The 16,677-nt window shown below is 41.3% G+C and overlaps 1 protein-coding gene across 13 annotated transcripts in view; it reads left to right on the top strand.

Annotated features, from left to right (window-relative positions):
* Positions 1 to 5,049: 5,049 nt before the first annotated feature.
* The window catches only part of kmt2cb (lysine (K)-specific methyltransferase 2Cb), a 61,695-nt gene continuing 50,067 nt past the window's right edge, over positions 5,050 to 16,677 (top strand). For 12 of the 13 annotated variants that reach the window (XM_053438470.1, XM_053438475.1, XM_053438474.1 and 9 more), the window contains exons 1-2: positions 5,255 to 6,020; positions 14,471 to 14,659. In XM_053438470.1, the coding sequence (XP_053294445.1) occupies positions 14,472 to 14,659 (188 nt within the window). In that variant the 5' untranslated portion in view covers positions 5,255 to 6,020; position 14,471. Of the gene's footprint in view, positions 5,211 to 5,254; positions 6,021 to 14,470; positions 14,660 to 16,677 lie in introns of those variants that run through there. The other variant, XM_053438463.1, reaches the window with a different exon arrangement.

The following is a 16,677-nucleotide window of genomic DNA, read 5'->3' as shown; positions in this document are numbered from 1 at the left end:
TTTAGTGATTCACAAGTCGAATCAGACCATTAATGCCTTGGTTTGTGTGGATGATGGGGGGGGGGGGGGGGGGGGGCACTGAACTCACTGGATTTTTGTGTCGGCTCTGGGTCACATCACTGCATTAACACAAGTGGCTGGCTGCAGTGAGACAACAACATGCTCATGTTCTTTGCAAAAAGCAGCAACGCACGGCCCGTTCCTGGTCTGAATCCCTGATGATGAAACTGCCAATTGCAAATTAAGATTATAGTCAGAGAGATGCACAGACCGTAATTACAATCTTTCTCATTTGATAGGCAGAAGTATCTTAATATCATCATTGGCAAATGAGTTCTGATGGTTTGATAATGAGGACCTCTGTGTAGCCGTCCCCCACGAGAGCTTCACACATGACTCGAATAGGAGCTGCTGTGAAAAAGTTTCTGAAACTTTAAAGTGATTCTTCTTCATCAGCGCCCTTATGCCCTCGTGTTACTCAAGAGCGTTCCTGTAAACTGCTGATGCTGCTCCAGTCCAGAGGAAAAGAAGGAAGTCTGGTGTGAACATGTTAATTTGGTTTTGTCTGGCGCCTTGGACGTGAACTTCTTGGTTTCAGATATCACAGAATGCACACTGATTTCACGGCACCCACTCCCCTTTAGCCCCCTCTCTTTCTCTCTTCTCTCTATCTCTCTCTCTCTTTCTCTCTCTCTCTCTCTCTCTCTCAGCTCTTTGGATATATTCCCCTCTGATTATAAATAGATTCTAATTAGCTCCTCCAGCCATGGGCAATAGAATTGTTCATCAAGTAGGGACCGCATTCAGAAGCCTTTATACATTAAAGCTTGTGCAAAAGTCAGAAGAATAGAAAATCTCCTCCGCCTCAATATCCATTTTTGGGTTTCCAACAAAGCTGGGATTCATTTTCCTGTATTTTATCAGTTCAAAAAGAATTCAGTGGGTACAATCAATTTCCGTCATGGTTCATAAGGACTAAGAAAGGTCAACCTCAAAGTCACACAAAATTACCCAAAAAATTCCTTAGGTTAGGGTGTCCAGTGATAAAGGCTAAAACATTCTATGATCTATCGCAACAAAAACAATAAAACCATGGACACTCTCGAACCCAGGACATAGCTAAGTTTAAAGCCAAATGAATGCAATCAAGTACAGGCACACAACTGATGATCTGTCCCCAACTTCTGCTGGTGATCTTTGACATCTGCTGCTGGTTAGCAATTTATCTTCAGTATAACTTTTACTGAGTGAGTTCTCTTACTACATCTGCTGCATGAGTCTTCCCGCCTGGTTTGGCCAAAAGATGAAGCTGAGGGTGGAGTCTTATTTAATACAGAGGCCCAGTAAAATGGATAAGACCAAGTGCTGCATCTGCATGGGGTGGGGGTTTCTGGTTTCTTACCATGAAGTTTTACTTGTTGTCTATTTGTTTCCCACCCATTGTTTCCAGATGGTCTGATTAACCAGCTTATATCTCTCCCCTTAAATGTAAGGTCAGTTGTTTGAGCTAATGGCTTGTTTTGTTAACAGTAGTAGTTAATGGGCCCTGTCAGCTACTAATTTGTGTATTTTTAATTTTTCATTAAGTGTCTTGCCCAAGGACATTTCAGCATGCTGAAGGGAGGAGACTAAGCTCAAACCCCAGACCCTCTGGTTAGTGGACGACCCGCTCTACACAGCAAACCAATGTCTGTACAGCTGACTAATATTTGTTTATAACATCTAAGCACATTTGATACACATAGTCTTCGGTGTTGAGAAGTTAAAAGCAGTGGAAATTGAAAAGTTCAGGCCCCAGTGAAATAACAAAGATTTCAGATATACGGCCAGAAGAGACACTGTCTCTCTCCCCTTCCATCTCTCTCGCTCACATCCACCTACACCACCAGTTTTGCCTGTTTAATAATCCCCAGTCAAAAAGTTCGCAGTTTTGTTCTTTAATGAGACCGTGATGAATGAACAGCCCCTCTCTTTTTAAAGGTAAGCAACAGTCATCCCACACTGAGTTTAAACTCCCCATTGTCAGAAGAAATTATGATGCAAATTTATCTCTGAAATATTTAAACATTTATCTCTTTGAAATTAAAGATTCAAACAGATTCCCTATCCCGGAGCCTTTTGAAGTTTGTGTACTCTCTGTGGTCTTCAGCACTCACACTGAGCCTCATTTTATTACAACATACTAGAGAGTTGTGTGCTGCATGTAATTATGGGGAAAAAAGTATTATCTCGCTGTGCAATGAATTCATATGAGCTTGGATTGTGCAATACCTGTTCTGAAGACAAAGAGCCCGGCATCTGGTATCATATTTCTCGTCTCTCCTATTATATGAATATGATCCATCTGCTCACCCGGTAGCTGTCTGTCCTGTTATTCTGCAGCTGCTGTTTGCCTACCCCGAGCAACTTCAATGCTTTACCTCTAGAAGCCACCTCTCTCTGTATGGATAAACATGCCTTGCAACACATACAATTTCAGACTTTGCTTGTAATCAGTGAAATCCTTGTGTTGCATGGAATCAAATCACCATGAGGGGAAAAAAGCATAACGAGAAAGCAGTAATTTTATAAAATATCAGAAACACAAATAAGATGCTTCTCAAGACTTTACACCCACATGATGACTTGCATGGCCAGAAAAGCGCAGGTCATTAGCTTTAAAAGAAGATTATTTTATCTCCCAGTTATAGAGCTTTTGTATTATACGAAAAATTAGTCCTTAATGCTGATAGCCAAAGGGCATCAATTAAGCTGAACAACCAGAAAAGAGCTCCTAAAGCATGTATTCATTCAGCATGTAATTATTTATTATTTTGCCCGGGATGACTTACTGTATTAAAGCACATTTGTCTGCTAATAATTATATAAACCTACGTTAGGAATTTACATGGAGATTTAAATAAAAAGATCTCATACAATGAATTCAGATGGGATATCGTTCCAAATCGGTGAAACTTTGTGGAAATTGCTGTTTTCATGAGGCACATCATTCACGCTTTAGCTTTGGGACCTTACATGTGACTTGTTACATGCTCCAACTCTGATCTTCTCATTTCCTACACAAATATCTCACAATATTGAGTTTTTGAGAAGAGGGAATTAAACTCACCACAAACCGGGTACTGATACGTTTAATAACTTGAATAATTAGATGAACACTAGCAGAAAAGACAGAAAAACACAGACAGACTGCATTTTATCATGTTGAATTCTAATTGGCAGTTTGATCATATTGTAATTCCTAGCGCTGAGTAAAACAGAGTCATGCTGCCCTCTGTCTGTAATTTACCAAAACACATCCCAACACCTGAAGGAACATGTTTGAGGCTATTTAAAAAGAAACCAGCAGCTTTAGTCTTTGTTCTCCATGTATAAAACAAATGATATACTGGTAAATCTTACAATGACGTGTATATTTGTAATTTTTTGTTAGTAGAAAGTGCTTTTGAATGAAAAAACTGATGTTTGAATCTACATCCAAGAATAAATACAAATAAGAAACACAAAATTGCCTTTTATTCATTTTCCGAAGTCAAACAAATCTCTATAGATCAGTTCTAGTATAAAGATAATTTACTACATCAGACGAAAGTGCAGTAACTTGACCCAGGAGAGTAGTAGCTACACTGTCTACACTGGGTCCTCCAGAGTATCACTGATGCATCACTTAACAGCAGCTTGGTGTGGTTCTATAGGTAATTAGGTCAATGGTGGTTAGAGGTGTAAACAAACACCAGCTCAAAGGTCATCTCTTAGAAAGTGCTGCGTCTCACACTTCTACACATCAGGCAACACCACTGACCCAAAATCAAGACCTTAGATGACACAGTGCACAGAAACGCACAGTGGTGCTCCCATTTCATCTGTGTCTACTTGTGAGTTAGCAAGATTACGCAAAAAATAACCAAACGATGTCCATGAAGGTTTTGTGGAGCGGTAGGTCATAACCAAAGGAAGAACCAATTTTGGTAGGGATCTGACTGAGGGAGCAGATCAAATCCAGGATTGTTGATTTGTCAGAGAAAATCTTTGGATCTTGATAAAAGAATCTGGGCATGCTTAGGATCATAATTCAGATCTAGTGACTTCAGATTTGATTCGATAAGGGGACTGTTGGGCCTCATCTGAGGTTTACTCTCTTCTGAGTCCCTTTCTAGTTATTTCTTTTGATAGTGCTAGGTTACTCAGATATAGCTGAATAGTAAACAAATAGACACTCTTTCCATATCATGAACAAATGAGTTATGTGATGAACAAAAAAATCGTCCCAAGTGGTCCCAAGTTACCTCAATTGTATTGGATCCGCCCGCAACACTGCTTATCCCTCAAACTCCAAGAGTAATTTAAACATTTTGGGTGAACTATCCCTTTAGTCATGTTGATTTAAAAAAAAAAAAAAAAATGTAAACACGTAGTGTGGCTTGTGGTGTGTTGGCCAGCAGGGGGAGCTCACAGTCTAAGAAGGTGGTACCATGGTGTAGCATGGCTTAACATTTAAAGGGACAGGCCTATGTTTATTCCACGTTCATTTTCTCTGGGCTTCACTCGAATGAACTCAGCAAGTTACAAAATAAAAAGCTCAACATCCCCCCAAAAAGGAAGTAGACAAATGCATGTAAACACCAATCGCTCACTGGCTCTACCACATATTATGTACAGCCACTGGAAGCCGACCCCTGGGGGCTTTTCCGAAATTTAACCCCTGCATGTACACTATGTCTGCCTGTTTGCAGGCTACTGAGCACTCGGGCCGGCCGGAGCAGGAGAAGCCGGGAGGCGATGGGATGCACTTGGTCGGCCCGCCACCCTGGGTGTCATCTGGAGGCCCGAGCCGACCTCTGCGTGTTTAAGATGCTTCATGTGTTGTGTTCCCTTCTCCCTGGAGGAGGCTGAAGTCTGCAGGACTCACTCCACTCACATTTGCATGAGCAGCCGAAGGAGCCACACGATCCTCCTCCAGCTCAAGTGAGAATCCAGACTCCATCTCTTCGAGCTCTCCGGAGCCATTATTTTATTTACTAAATGCCCGTATCCCTCCGCAGGGTCAGAGAGTATTTTGAAGAAATTGCCAAACGCTTTTTCCGTGGGATTATCTCCCCCGCGTGTGCTTATCGACGGTACCGATCCGCTGATCGATTCACCGGACACCGCTCCGTCGACGAGTCGCGTCGATGAAGGGAAAGATTCGCGTGCGGTAGTGTTTGGCAGAGGTAGGTGGGTCTACTTTTCCGAGGAGCCTAGAGGGGCTGTGCTGCGGTGCCACTTATCATTAGATATGGCCACCGTTACAGAGTCCGCCGGAGCGTCATCTTCAACTTAATTTTGTGGTTTGTTTTCGGGGTAAATTCGCGGCTCGGCCCCGGTGGCAGGCGGGGTAGTATTTCTGGCGAGCTAATGTTTGGTGCTACATGCCTCGGGGGGCGGCGGGTGCTGCGTGGCAGGCTGGCCGCGAGAGTCTCCTAACTGGCCGCTTGGTCCCGCAGCTCGTCGGTCGCAGCTGAAGAAAATAGAACCAGTTGCCAACCAAGCGGTCGGAACCCAGCGTTGACCGTGCGTTCGCCCGGGGTTCGCGTTCTAAAGTTGCGTTTTACCGACTCTTGCAGCCGCTTGGATTTTCCTGGCTCCGTTTCCTCCGCACGTAAATGGTAGAATTGTTGGCCGTACACTTGGGTGGCTAACACCAACTAGCTACATAACCCCAACTCGTGCGACGACAGCTGTCATTGGAGAAAGGAAAGTGATCTCTCCCCCACCGCCTCCGAATGCACGGGAAGCGCCATTCCGCTGGATTTACATGATCCGCCCTTCCATCAAATGGGCAAAGTTGGGAATAACATCGCAGCGTTGGAATATAATGATATGCGTGATGCATTTCTGAGAACTGCGGTGTTGCTTCATTGGAGAGAGGCTAGCTAGCGCGGTTAGCTTGCTAGCTAGCTGGGGGTTGATATAAGTGCGACGTTTCATCTCCCAGTATTTTGGACATGAAGAGGATAATTCGCTACTCATAGGGCTGGAAGGTAAGACCCGCCGAGGAGTTTTAATTGCTTTTCATCCCGGCTACATTCGTGTGGTGTTCTCCCTTGTATTTTTTGGAGTGAAGCTGAGCCGACGGTATACACCTCCAGTCTGATGTTGGGGGTTTGTCGCCGCCTCGGCTCTCATGACTCAGACTATTTAACGGAAGGGAACATTCAATAGAGCGGTCCATGGGCGCTGTGTAGCCAGGAGCAGGGGGCTAGTAGCCACTTTTTTTAATCGCTCAAAACACATTTAAAAGCACCAGTCGCTCAGAATCACCCTTTGTTTATAACAGAACGTAGAAATAAAGCTTACGTCATTGTATAGCATGTCATTTTCACTTTAAGCCTAGCATTGTAGTTCCAGCCGAACAGTTCCGTTCCGTTGAATAGACCGAGCCTTTGTGTATATGTGTGTATGTGTGTGTGTGTATTGGGCACAAATGCTCATCATCGCCTTGTATCCAGATGGAGGTGGGCTCACGGATATTGTGGTAAAAGATTGCAAGTAAAGTTTACCATCACCCAGTAGAGTATACCGTCAGCTGTGGGACAATGGGAGGCAGAAGCATGAAGGTTTGGTGTGTTTTTTTTGGTGGAGGCGATGAGTTGGCCAACTCACTGCATCCATAGGTAACCTGTTTGCTCAGGGAGCCTCTTTCAAAGTTCACCGGGAAATTGTCCATCAAATCCGAATCCAGTCGAATCACAACCGCAGTCTTGTGAAAAGATGTATTTGCTCCTTTGTGCCTTTCTCCTGTCACATCGATGTCAATCGTACTTTCTGTGTGTGTGTCTGTGGTCGCCAAAGAAAAGGCGACAGAGTTCAACACAACAGGCTAGCTATCGTTAGCTGTGTGCAGCTGCTTTGTGCCCCAGCTTGAGTTAACAAAAGCTAACGTTAGCAATTGTGCCCATGGTGGTCGTGACTGCCGGGGAGTCACCAGATCTCTGCCTCGAGTGGTTCTTTGCATCACTTTCTAGGGAGGCTTTCCTCCTTTTAAAATGCTCTGTATTCCACAGTATTATAGCCCGTGTAGTGGTCTGGGAGCAGCGTTAGCCCCTGTCCTCGCTCCTGATCTGAAGATGTAAGCCCTGACTCGTATTGTCTGGATAATTGCACTGACAATTGAACTGCTATAATGACTATTTCTCGTGGAGTTTGGTGTTGTTCGACCGCCATCTGTCCACAGAGCCCGGAGGCTGTTGGAGGCCAATATAGACATAGGAGTAAAGGGAGAATTGCCACAGATCAGCAGCAGACGATGGTATTAGTTCCACGATATCGAACAGCAAAAAAACACGAGACCTCTCCTGGCCCAGTGATACAAAATGTGGTAATCAGCCCAGGCCAATACAATGTCCTCCCAAACCACAGTGAAATTCTGCCTTCAATAGCACTGACTTTAAATAACGGTTCAGTATAAAAACATGATAGGAGCAAGTGTATGTAATGTGGGACCAAACAACAAATCATAATCACGTATTGTACGGATGGGCCATAAGCTACATTTGAAAGGACACAGCGTAATGATGCAAATCTGGTCGACCATTGTTGAGAAACCATTTTTCTGCTTTACTGGAAATGCAAAAGTTGACTTTATCATGACTCATCCAAAGTATTAGTCATAATGTAGTCTGATGTAATTGCATGTTGGTGCAGAAAAACAATCTAGTAAGATATGCTAGGTGTAGATTCTAGCATTTACTCTATGTTGAAGGCATGGTTCCTCTGCTCTACAGAGGTAGTTTGCTTTCAAAAAGGAACATGATTTGGAAAAATGGCTACCTTTTGTCTTTGTCAGATGTAAACCAAATAAGTAAGAAATATCTGTTTTATAAATATTTTACGAATAACTTATTGATGAGTAATTTATCAGAATATATTTGTCACAACCCTGCTAGGCTTTACTAGGGTTTTATGCATAGGTCTGCATTACTACCATGTCACAAGACACTGTTAGACATAAAATATTCAATCTTAGTATACAATCAAGTATTGGAGATCATGGACCAAAAATCAGAAATTTTTAATCACCAATGTCGCGTTGACATCATACATTTATATTTATTATCTGACTTCTTATTTAACGGTTGAACCCATATCTACTAAAGTTACCAAAAACAGCCACAATGCACTCTATCATGGGCTTTATCAAACAGTTAAATCTGTCTTGGCAACTAGTGACTTTCTTATCAGTAGAGGCAAACCAACATGAGCATCCCATTAGATGGTACTGTCCATGTGAGAAATTAAATTAACACTCGCTTTCATTCTAGCTATTGTTTTTTTCATTTATTGCAACAACAAAAATACTGTTAACTTTGGCCTTGTCTACATTTCATGTCGTGAAAACAGCACAACAGCTACAGCTGTAGTCAATTGTCACTGTCTAGATTCGGTTCAGATGCAGTCCTGATGTGAAATAAGCGTTTTAACATTGCTGGCCGTAAAATATTTGATCAACTGTTATGCACGTAAGTCAGAAGAAGAGAAATGCTTTGAATCACAGTGGTGCACAATTCATGAGCTGCTATGCTGACAATCTGTACTGAGAGATGCACATGAGATGGTCATGTGCATCTCATGTGTGTTAGTTGACCATGAGATGTTCAACTAAAAAAACAGTTGAAATGCATCTATTGTAGACACAGTGTTGGTCCTTTGTCATAAAAGGGATGGGCCGGTCACACAGTCTTCTGAACTGGTTGACTGGAAACGTCCTTTTACAATTTGGAGCACATCCCACCCAGAAACTCAAAAAATATGCACTTTTTTACCATTTAGCAGTTAAGCTCTAAGTGCAAAATATGATTTGTGCTGCATCACTTGCCTGCAGCACAGTCAAAGTCTTAGCTGCACTACCTTGTTGAGAGAGGCTCGATCTTAACAAGATTCAATAAGATACTGGCACAACACAAATGACAAATTACAGACAAAACTTCAAGAAATATAGAGGTTATAAAGGACATTTCACAGATGCGTTCATACATGGCACGGAGTTCACCCAATTGTTTGAGCTCCAAACAATGTGCTCTTTGCAGTCACCACATTTCAAAGCAGCTGAACACCTTCATAGAAGTACCAAATTAAGGAATATTTGTTTGAGTCTCTCCAGTAAAGTTCAAGAGACATTTAGAATCTTTGCCAACTGTTATGGCAGTTTTTGCTGTCACGACACCTTATTAATACAGTTCTTTTTTTAATTGGAATTGGAAATGGCCAATGATCATCATTAAGGTATGGCTTTTGTACTGCAGTGTCAAAAAGCAAGATGACCTTTGGAGAAGACCGTTTTGGACAGTGTGAAAATCCAGTCTGGAAAATAAAGAGATACGTTTCCCAAACAGATTTCCAATCAGTGGCTGGTAAAATATGATAGATGCAAGATAAGATTTAATAAAGGTTAGAAATTTGAACCTAGGAAATCCCTTATTTGGTCAACAGCATGATTCGTCATGCATAACTTCTGTAAATCATGGAGCGACACAATTTGATGCTAAATGTCATTTGCAAGATATAACAATGAACAACACAGGAAGGGTTGGAAAAAATACACCTTATGGAAGAATGGCCCGTCACTATTAGACATGTGATTGGACCATGTGATTGGACCAGGGTGCCACCATTCCAAAAATGTAGTAGTCGATACTGATTGCTGAAAACTTATTGATTCTCGTCATCTAATTCGATAACATGGCAAATAAACAATAAATCCCATTTTCTTCAACATACGCTCCTTTTTATAGAAAATATTTGAACATACAGAAACGACCATGACTATATCGCCTTCAAGTAAAAAAGAAAAAGAAAACACTATTCATATAACAGAATATAATAGATCAGTGTCATGTAGAAAAATTCAGATTTCAGTTATCAGGTATAGCTCAATGATTGTAAGAAAACAGCAGAGACTGCACACGCATTTGAATAACGCATGCACGCACACACCTATATACTTGAGTACAAGGCTGCACCCTCCCAGCACCAGTCAACTAGTGATTTTGCTCCTCTCCAATCATCCACACGCAGAACCAATATCCACAATAACCTGCTGATGTCACATCCAAGTTCCTGGATAAACAAGGCTTTTCTTATTCTGCAACAACGAAGTTAAAACACAGCGTCGTGTCTGCGGGAAGAACCTCTCTCCTGTCTGCAGGAGCACATGTGTGTGTCTGTGTGTGTGTTTGCTCATCACTGTCGCTAATCACACATTTAGTCAGTTATTAATCGATGATGTCAATTCATGAATAGAAGGCAGGGTAATACAGAACGGTACAAGGACACCGGAAATGCAATGCACGGCAACCATCCTGCAGTGGCGGGTGGGTATTGTTTGGTACCTCTGGTACTGTTAAAAAGAGTACCCTGACGTTTTTAAACCTTTGGGAGTACCGTTTCTTGTGATGTCCCTAGACCAGGGTATTTGAGGGATGCATAGAAGCATGGGTTTTTTCGAAGTGGAAAGTATGCACGTCATCCCATGAACAAGCTGTATTGACAAAAAAATAATAATATACTAGGGCTGCCCGATTAATCGAAATTTAATCGTGATAACGATTATGGGGTCAAACGATCTCCAAACTACTATAATCGAGTTGAAACGATTATTTTGCATTTTGCGCAATTCAGTCCTCCCCCCAAAGCATTCAGCGGCCCAGCTGACTGGCACTCACTCTCAAGCAGCAGTAAGGTGAAGGGAGGCGAGTTGTGTGTGTGGTGATCGGTGGTGAAAAAAACAGCGCGAGTGGAAAAGCAGGGAGGGCAGCAGCAGACCATATAGCGGCCGCGGCGTGCACCGCTATTCTCAAGCGCGCTCCCGCCTGGCTGTTCAGACAGGTCAGACCGGACCCGCATTTCTCTGCGCCGGTCAGTCGGTCAGAGAGTGATAGGGTTGCCATCATTAAGGGTTTGAATAACCGCGCACAGATATCCTGGTTTTACGGAGGAATAAGACACGCAGCCGTCATCAGTGTTTACCGGAACCGGAAGTGATTACAAAAATAAAGCTTAGACGTCAGAATAAGGGCACATGTTAATAATCGTTTAAATAATTGTGATTTTGATATTGTCCAAAATAATCGTGATTATGATTTTTTTCCATAATCGAGCAGCCCTATAATATACCAAGATATTTGTTGTCTGCCTTTTGTGTTCTTCTGACATTGAGTCCTATTCACTGATTTTGCAACATTACCCACAATGCTCTCAACTGACCCAAATATACAATATAAGTGGAATAGAACAATCTTTGGCTGTTAACGTTTCTGTTGTCCAATCATTAGTTTACCGTTGTCTTTTTTTCAGTTTATTTTTTGAGCCACCTAATAATTTGACTTCACATTGTAGAATGCAACTAACCGGTAGCATTTACAATTGAGCGGTTTGTAGTGGGTTTTCTTAAAGTGGGTGGGTTGCAGTGAAATAGAAAACCTGGAGCATCTGCATGTGGAGTGTTTGCAGAATGCTTGGAGAAAGATGTGGAAATTGCTGCCGCTCTAGACCACTTACATTGTTCGGAAGCTATGTTGATTAATATGTCTATGCCCAGAGTTAAACATGTTTCAGTTTTAGATAAAGAGGGTGTTTTTGCGCGAAAGGTAGGAATCTTTGGATAGAGTAATGCACCATATGCACATAAACCAGATCCAAGATACTTCAAGCCCATTGAATATGGTCAGAAGTGGATGCCCAAGGACATAAAGTATTGATGCATGATCCAACGGATCTGACAAATGGATGAAGTTTAGTGAATATTTATCAGAAATGAGTGGAGTAGACGTAATTGCATCACAAACTATTGAACTTCCTCAACCAACACAATACTGTGGTCCCATTTGTCTGAGCGATAGATGTAGCTGTATCAAATATGCTTAAAAATATATATGGACATCAGTGTTTCCCCCACGTTCACACAGCAGCGGCGCGCCGCCGCTGCTGAATTTTCTCCGCCGCTGCAATAAAAATCCTTCTCCTAATTTTTTTTTTTTTTTTTTTACGTAGCTCCTTTTAGAAAATATACAGCGCGTAACGTCAATTGCGCAGCACGCGGCACATCGTCACGTAACCAACATCAAAGAAGAGGCTACCCTACACGGATGCAAAGTTACATTGATTCCAGCAGTAGCGAGTGAAGCGGAAGATCGAAGAAAGAAGGAAAGAGAGAGACAGACAGAGAGGAAGAGACAGACAGCAGTGTTAATTTCGTTGACGAAGACTATGACGAAATATATTCGTTAACGACCTTTTTTCCATGACGAAGACGAGACGAAGACGTAACGAAAACGAATCTTTGAAAATACTATGACGAAATCTATTTTAATTTTCGTTGACGAGACGAGACGAAAATGTTGGTGGTTGACTAAGTCACAATAATTTTTAAAACATCATCGTATCAGGCCGTCATGAAGTATCAGTAGCGGGCGAGTGAGTGTGTTTGTGTATGTGTGTGTGTGCGCCCCAGATAGCGCTCCGGTCCGTAGCTCCGCCCCCCGCCTCGCGCACTCGCTCAGGGAGACACAGTGAAAGCAGAGCGCGTTCTCGTGGAGCAGCCTCTCAGTGACCGACTGCTTCTTAACTATGAAAACAGTGAAAACCAGAGTTTCTCTGGTCTCAGCTGCTCAGAGATCAGCCCCTCAGCTTCTTGATCAGAGCAGAAGCTGCAGTTGGTTTGTACAGAGCTGAAGTTTCTGTGTCCGGCTCCAGTCTGACCTGCTCTCCCTATTTGTTTTCACATTTAAAATTAAATATATATTTTTAAGCTATTAGGCTGCAGCTATATGTTTTTATAGAAAAGGAGTTTAATGTGGCTATTAAATGTGACTAAAACTAGACTAAAATGGAATTAGTTTTCGTCGACTAAAACTAGACTAAAATGGAATTTGTTTTCGTCGACTAAAACTAAGAAGGATTAAAATGACTAAAAGGTGACTAAAATTAATATGCATTTTCGTCAAAAGACTAAGACTAAGACTAAATAAAAAATAGCTGCCAAAATTAAGACAGACGGACGGACGGACGGACGGACGGACGGACGGACGTTAAAATGTGTCGCTACATGACCACCAGTGTTAAAAACCCTCTGAGCCCAATCATTTTATTGTATCTATAAACCGCAACCTCCGTGCCGTTTTTCCTCTAGTATTGTGTGTGTGCGTGTAGGCCTATGTGGGTGTTGTCGCTCTTTTTGGGATCACTCATAGCCTTGACAGGAGCTTATATCCAGTCAGGAATTTATAGCCTAGGTATTTTCGGGAACTTTGAAAAATGAATCCATACTGTTAGATCCGATGTTGTTCTTTATTGCCATATAAAATCCGTTTTCATCGCGTATTTTAGTTAGGGATTTATGCTAATCGCCTGTAAGCATGTGGTCATTAGCATAAATGCAGGGAAAAAACCTAAGGACTTCTTAAAAGATCATGAATAGTTTCTATTATGTATAACTTATATTTATTTTATAATTTTCTCATCACTTTTTGACGCCCAAGACTAAGAAGAACTGTTTTAAGCAATAACAAGCTTAATCAATTTGCCTTTTTTGTGTCATATCAATAAATAATTGTGAGATATTATTTGCTTTTCTTTTTTTACTGTCTAATTGATAATTTCCTACATTCAAACGACATCACTGCAGCACACATATTCTGATAGTCCAGGTTGTGACCCAAATAAATGATAGCTTGACAGCTATGCATTATAAGGGTGATGAATGCAATCTTAATAAGAGAATAAATCCAGGCGAACCAAAACATCTAAAAAATGGCTTAGGGCTCAGAGGTTAAAAGGCGTGTACAAGCTCTTAAGGGATGCACTGTGCACAATGTATATATGTAACATAGTTAAATAATATATATTACATTTGCATTGTCATCTGTCTTTATCAGATACACTGATAAGGAAGGGCAGCTGTTTAGCCAGTTCTTGGACCTGATTATATTTGCGTTGTGGCATTTTTTGTTTAAATATTACTATACAAAAATATAAAAATCTGTAAATGAAGACACAAAAGGCAAAGTTACAACACCAATAATCCCATCTACAGTAATACACAGGACTGTTTGAATAGGATTTAAGTGCATATTCTCCTCTCAAAGTGCACCAGATTCATGCATTCCAATGTAAAGGGTACAAAAAATGTTCATGCCCCCGGACCCCCCTAGAGGGCTCGGGGACCACACCACCGCTGCTGAAAAAAATCCTGCGGGAAACACTGGACATCTGGAAATATCCCACATTTATTCATCTAACATTCGGGGTTAACATTTTCATATATCATGTCATCTCCTGTTTCCTATTAATTCCTTAAAAGCGTGTTGAGATTATAAATTAAAACAAGGTGATAATTGGCACCTGTTTCGTCTTTCAGAGTTTCAAAATTTGTGTTATCCAAGCTTGGATGACCTGCCGTTAAAGATCCCAATCTCATCTTTCTTATCTTTTTCAGAATGTCATCAGAGGATAAGACTGTGGAGCCCTCTGACCAGGGACCCTCACCGCCCTCCAGCAGTGTAGGGGCCACATCCACAGAAAGTCCTGCCCACTCAGACAAGCGACCACGTGGCAGGCCACGCAAGGATGCTGCTGCCATCCTACCCCAGGTGCCACCCTCATCCACGCCGAAGAACAGAAAGAAGTAGGTTTTTTCCTCAACCTGCAAATAAATAATTTCGTAAAATATATAAGGTAGTGTTCGTTTTAAATACTTTAATTGGATACAATCAAAATTTGGAATGAATACAGTATTATTCATGCATTATGTATTACGTTTATACAATGAGGGTCACCGGGGGAGGTGGAGCCAATGTCAGCTGACATTGGTTGAGAGGCGTGGTCAATATCATCCCTGAGATACAATTTATTCTATTTACCGTAGTCAAGCCCATTACACTCTACAGCATCAAGTATCACATTTAATTTTAATTCAAAGCAACAATATTGCAAAGAGGCTTTGTTACCCTTTTAACTCAAGGAATTAAACCGTACGATGGATTAAATGAAAATGAAATTCTATCATCTTTAAAAAATCCCCTTGTCATGTGTTATTGATTATTAGTAGTTTTATCTCTCTTTTAAATATCCATTATCATTTAAATAAAGATATCACATAATGTGATGTGTAGGAATGAGGAAATGAATGCTGCGAGCAGAGGAAAAGAGAAAAATGACTATTGTAATAGTCGTAATATTGGAAAGATATTCACAGATTTTTGAGAAACACTAGCACAGAAATATCTTGTGCGGTATGGTACAAGATGTCTGGCTTCTTTGTTACTCCCTTAGCAACATATAATGCAGCTTAGAGCTGCTCTGTAATAAAATGCCCGCAAGGTTCTTAACTCTCCCTAGTCTGTCCTCTCAATCAATCTTAATACCCTGCTCCTAATGGATAATTTAATCTGCAAGCATCCAGATGATGCGTTAATGCCACAAGGATGACCTGGGACAGTCTGGAGTGGTTTCATGTTGATGAACAGGTCAAGATCACACCAGCCGTTCATGTTCTGCTCTTGCTGTTGTATTATTTGTTTTAATGGTCAATGTTGTCCCTCTCAAAATTTAGACTGTAGTTGTTTTTTGGGAGATCATTATTGATCCATCAGATTTGACTGGATTTGAACCTCTGAACCCTTTGAAAACAGTCCCTTAACGGTCTCAACAAAGATCAGAGCTTTATAGATGGACTTCATCTTGTAACGTCAATTACACACACTGTAATGTGTAAATCACACTATTGTTCATAAAAGCAGGTTAGTGAAAGCCCATGTTTTAAAACATTAGGAAGAAAACTGCAATTTTAGTGACCCACTATGCTCAACCACAAATGTTCTCTCTATCCTGTGGTCAGACCAACTGGCTGCCTCTTCTAATGAATACAAGCAATATGTATAAATAAATAATTAAATTAAAAATGTTAAGTGTTGAAAAGCCAGTTTCCTTGTGACAAAAGAGGACGTGTCAGAAATCACTGTTGTAGACCGGGTTGTTAGTATTTACTTGATTTGCCCACGGTCCATCTGCTAGTCACTCCACACAAGAATGACAGTGATCCGTGTCAGGTTTTCCAGGCAGCACTTTGCTAGCTGGGACTACTTACCATAGCATTATTTTCACCTTTTCTCTTTTTTCCTCTCTCCCTCTGGTGGGACTGTGAGGGGGATAAGTTGTGCATGGTATGGGGTTGAATGTTAGTCTTGTGCATTTGTCAGTATTATCACCGGCTGACTTGGTGCTGAAATTCGATTCTTTTAGCTTAGTTATATATAATTACATTTGAATCCTGTGTATTAGGCTATGTAAAGAGGTCACCACCAACTAGTCTGTCTGCACACACTAGATTGTGGTAAGAGATTGAAAATGTCACACACAGTTTATTTGTGCGTTGATTTCTGGAATTGAAACCTAATTAAACATCATAAATTATAGACTGTGAAAGTGCTAGAGAAGGTGTGGAACGGTATATGGCTGAAATATGTAGATGGTCTGTTATTCTACACATTTAGCTTGCTCTTGGTACATGGCTTCTTTGGGCCACGTATCTGACCATGTGCTTGTCAGTTGAAGTTTAGTTTGGAAATGTATATAATTGCCATCTTTTTCCTTGCGGAACGTCCCAGCTCCTGCTTTCATAAGCAGTCATACATTGAACAAAGA

Source organism: Pleuronectes platessa, chromosome 13 (genome assembly GCF_947347685.1).
Source record: "Pleuronectes platessa chromosome 13, fPlePla1.1, whole genome shotgun sequence".
NCBI lineage: Eukaryota > Metazoa > Chordata > Actinopteri > Pleuronectiformes > Pleuronectidae > Pleuronectes > Pleuronectes platessa.
The sequence above is the reverse complement of the archived record's forward strand: the minus strand, read 5'-3'. Positions and strand labels throughout refer to the sequence as shown.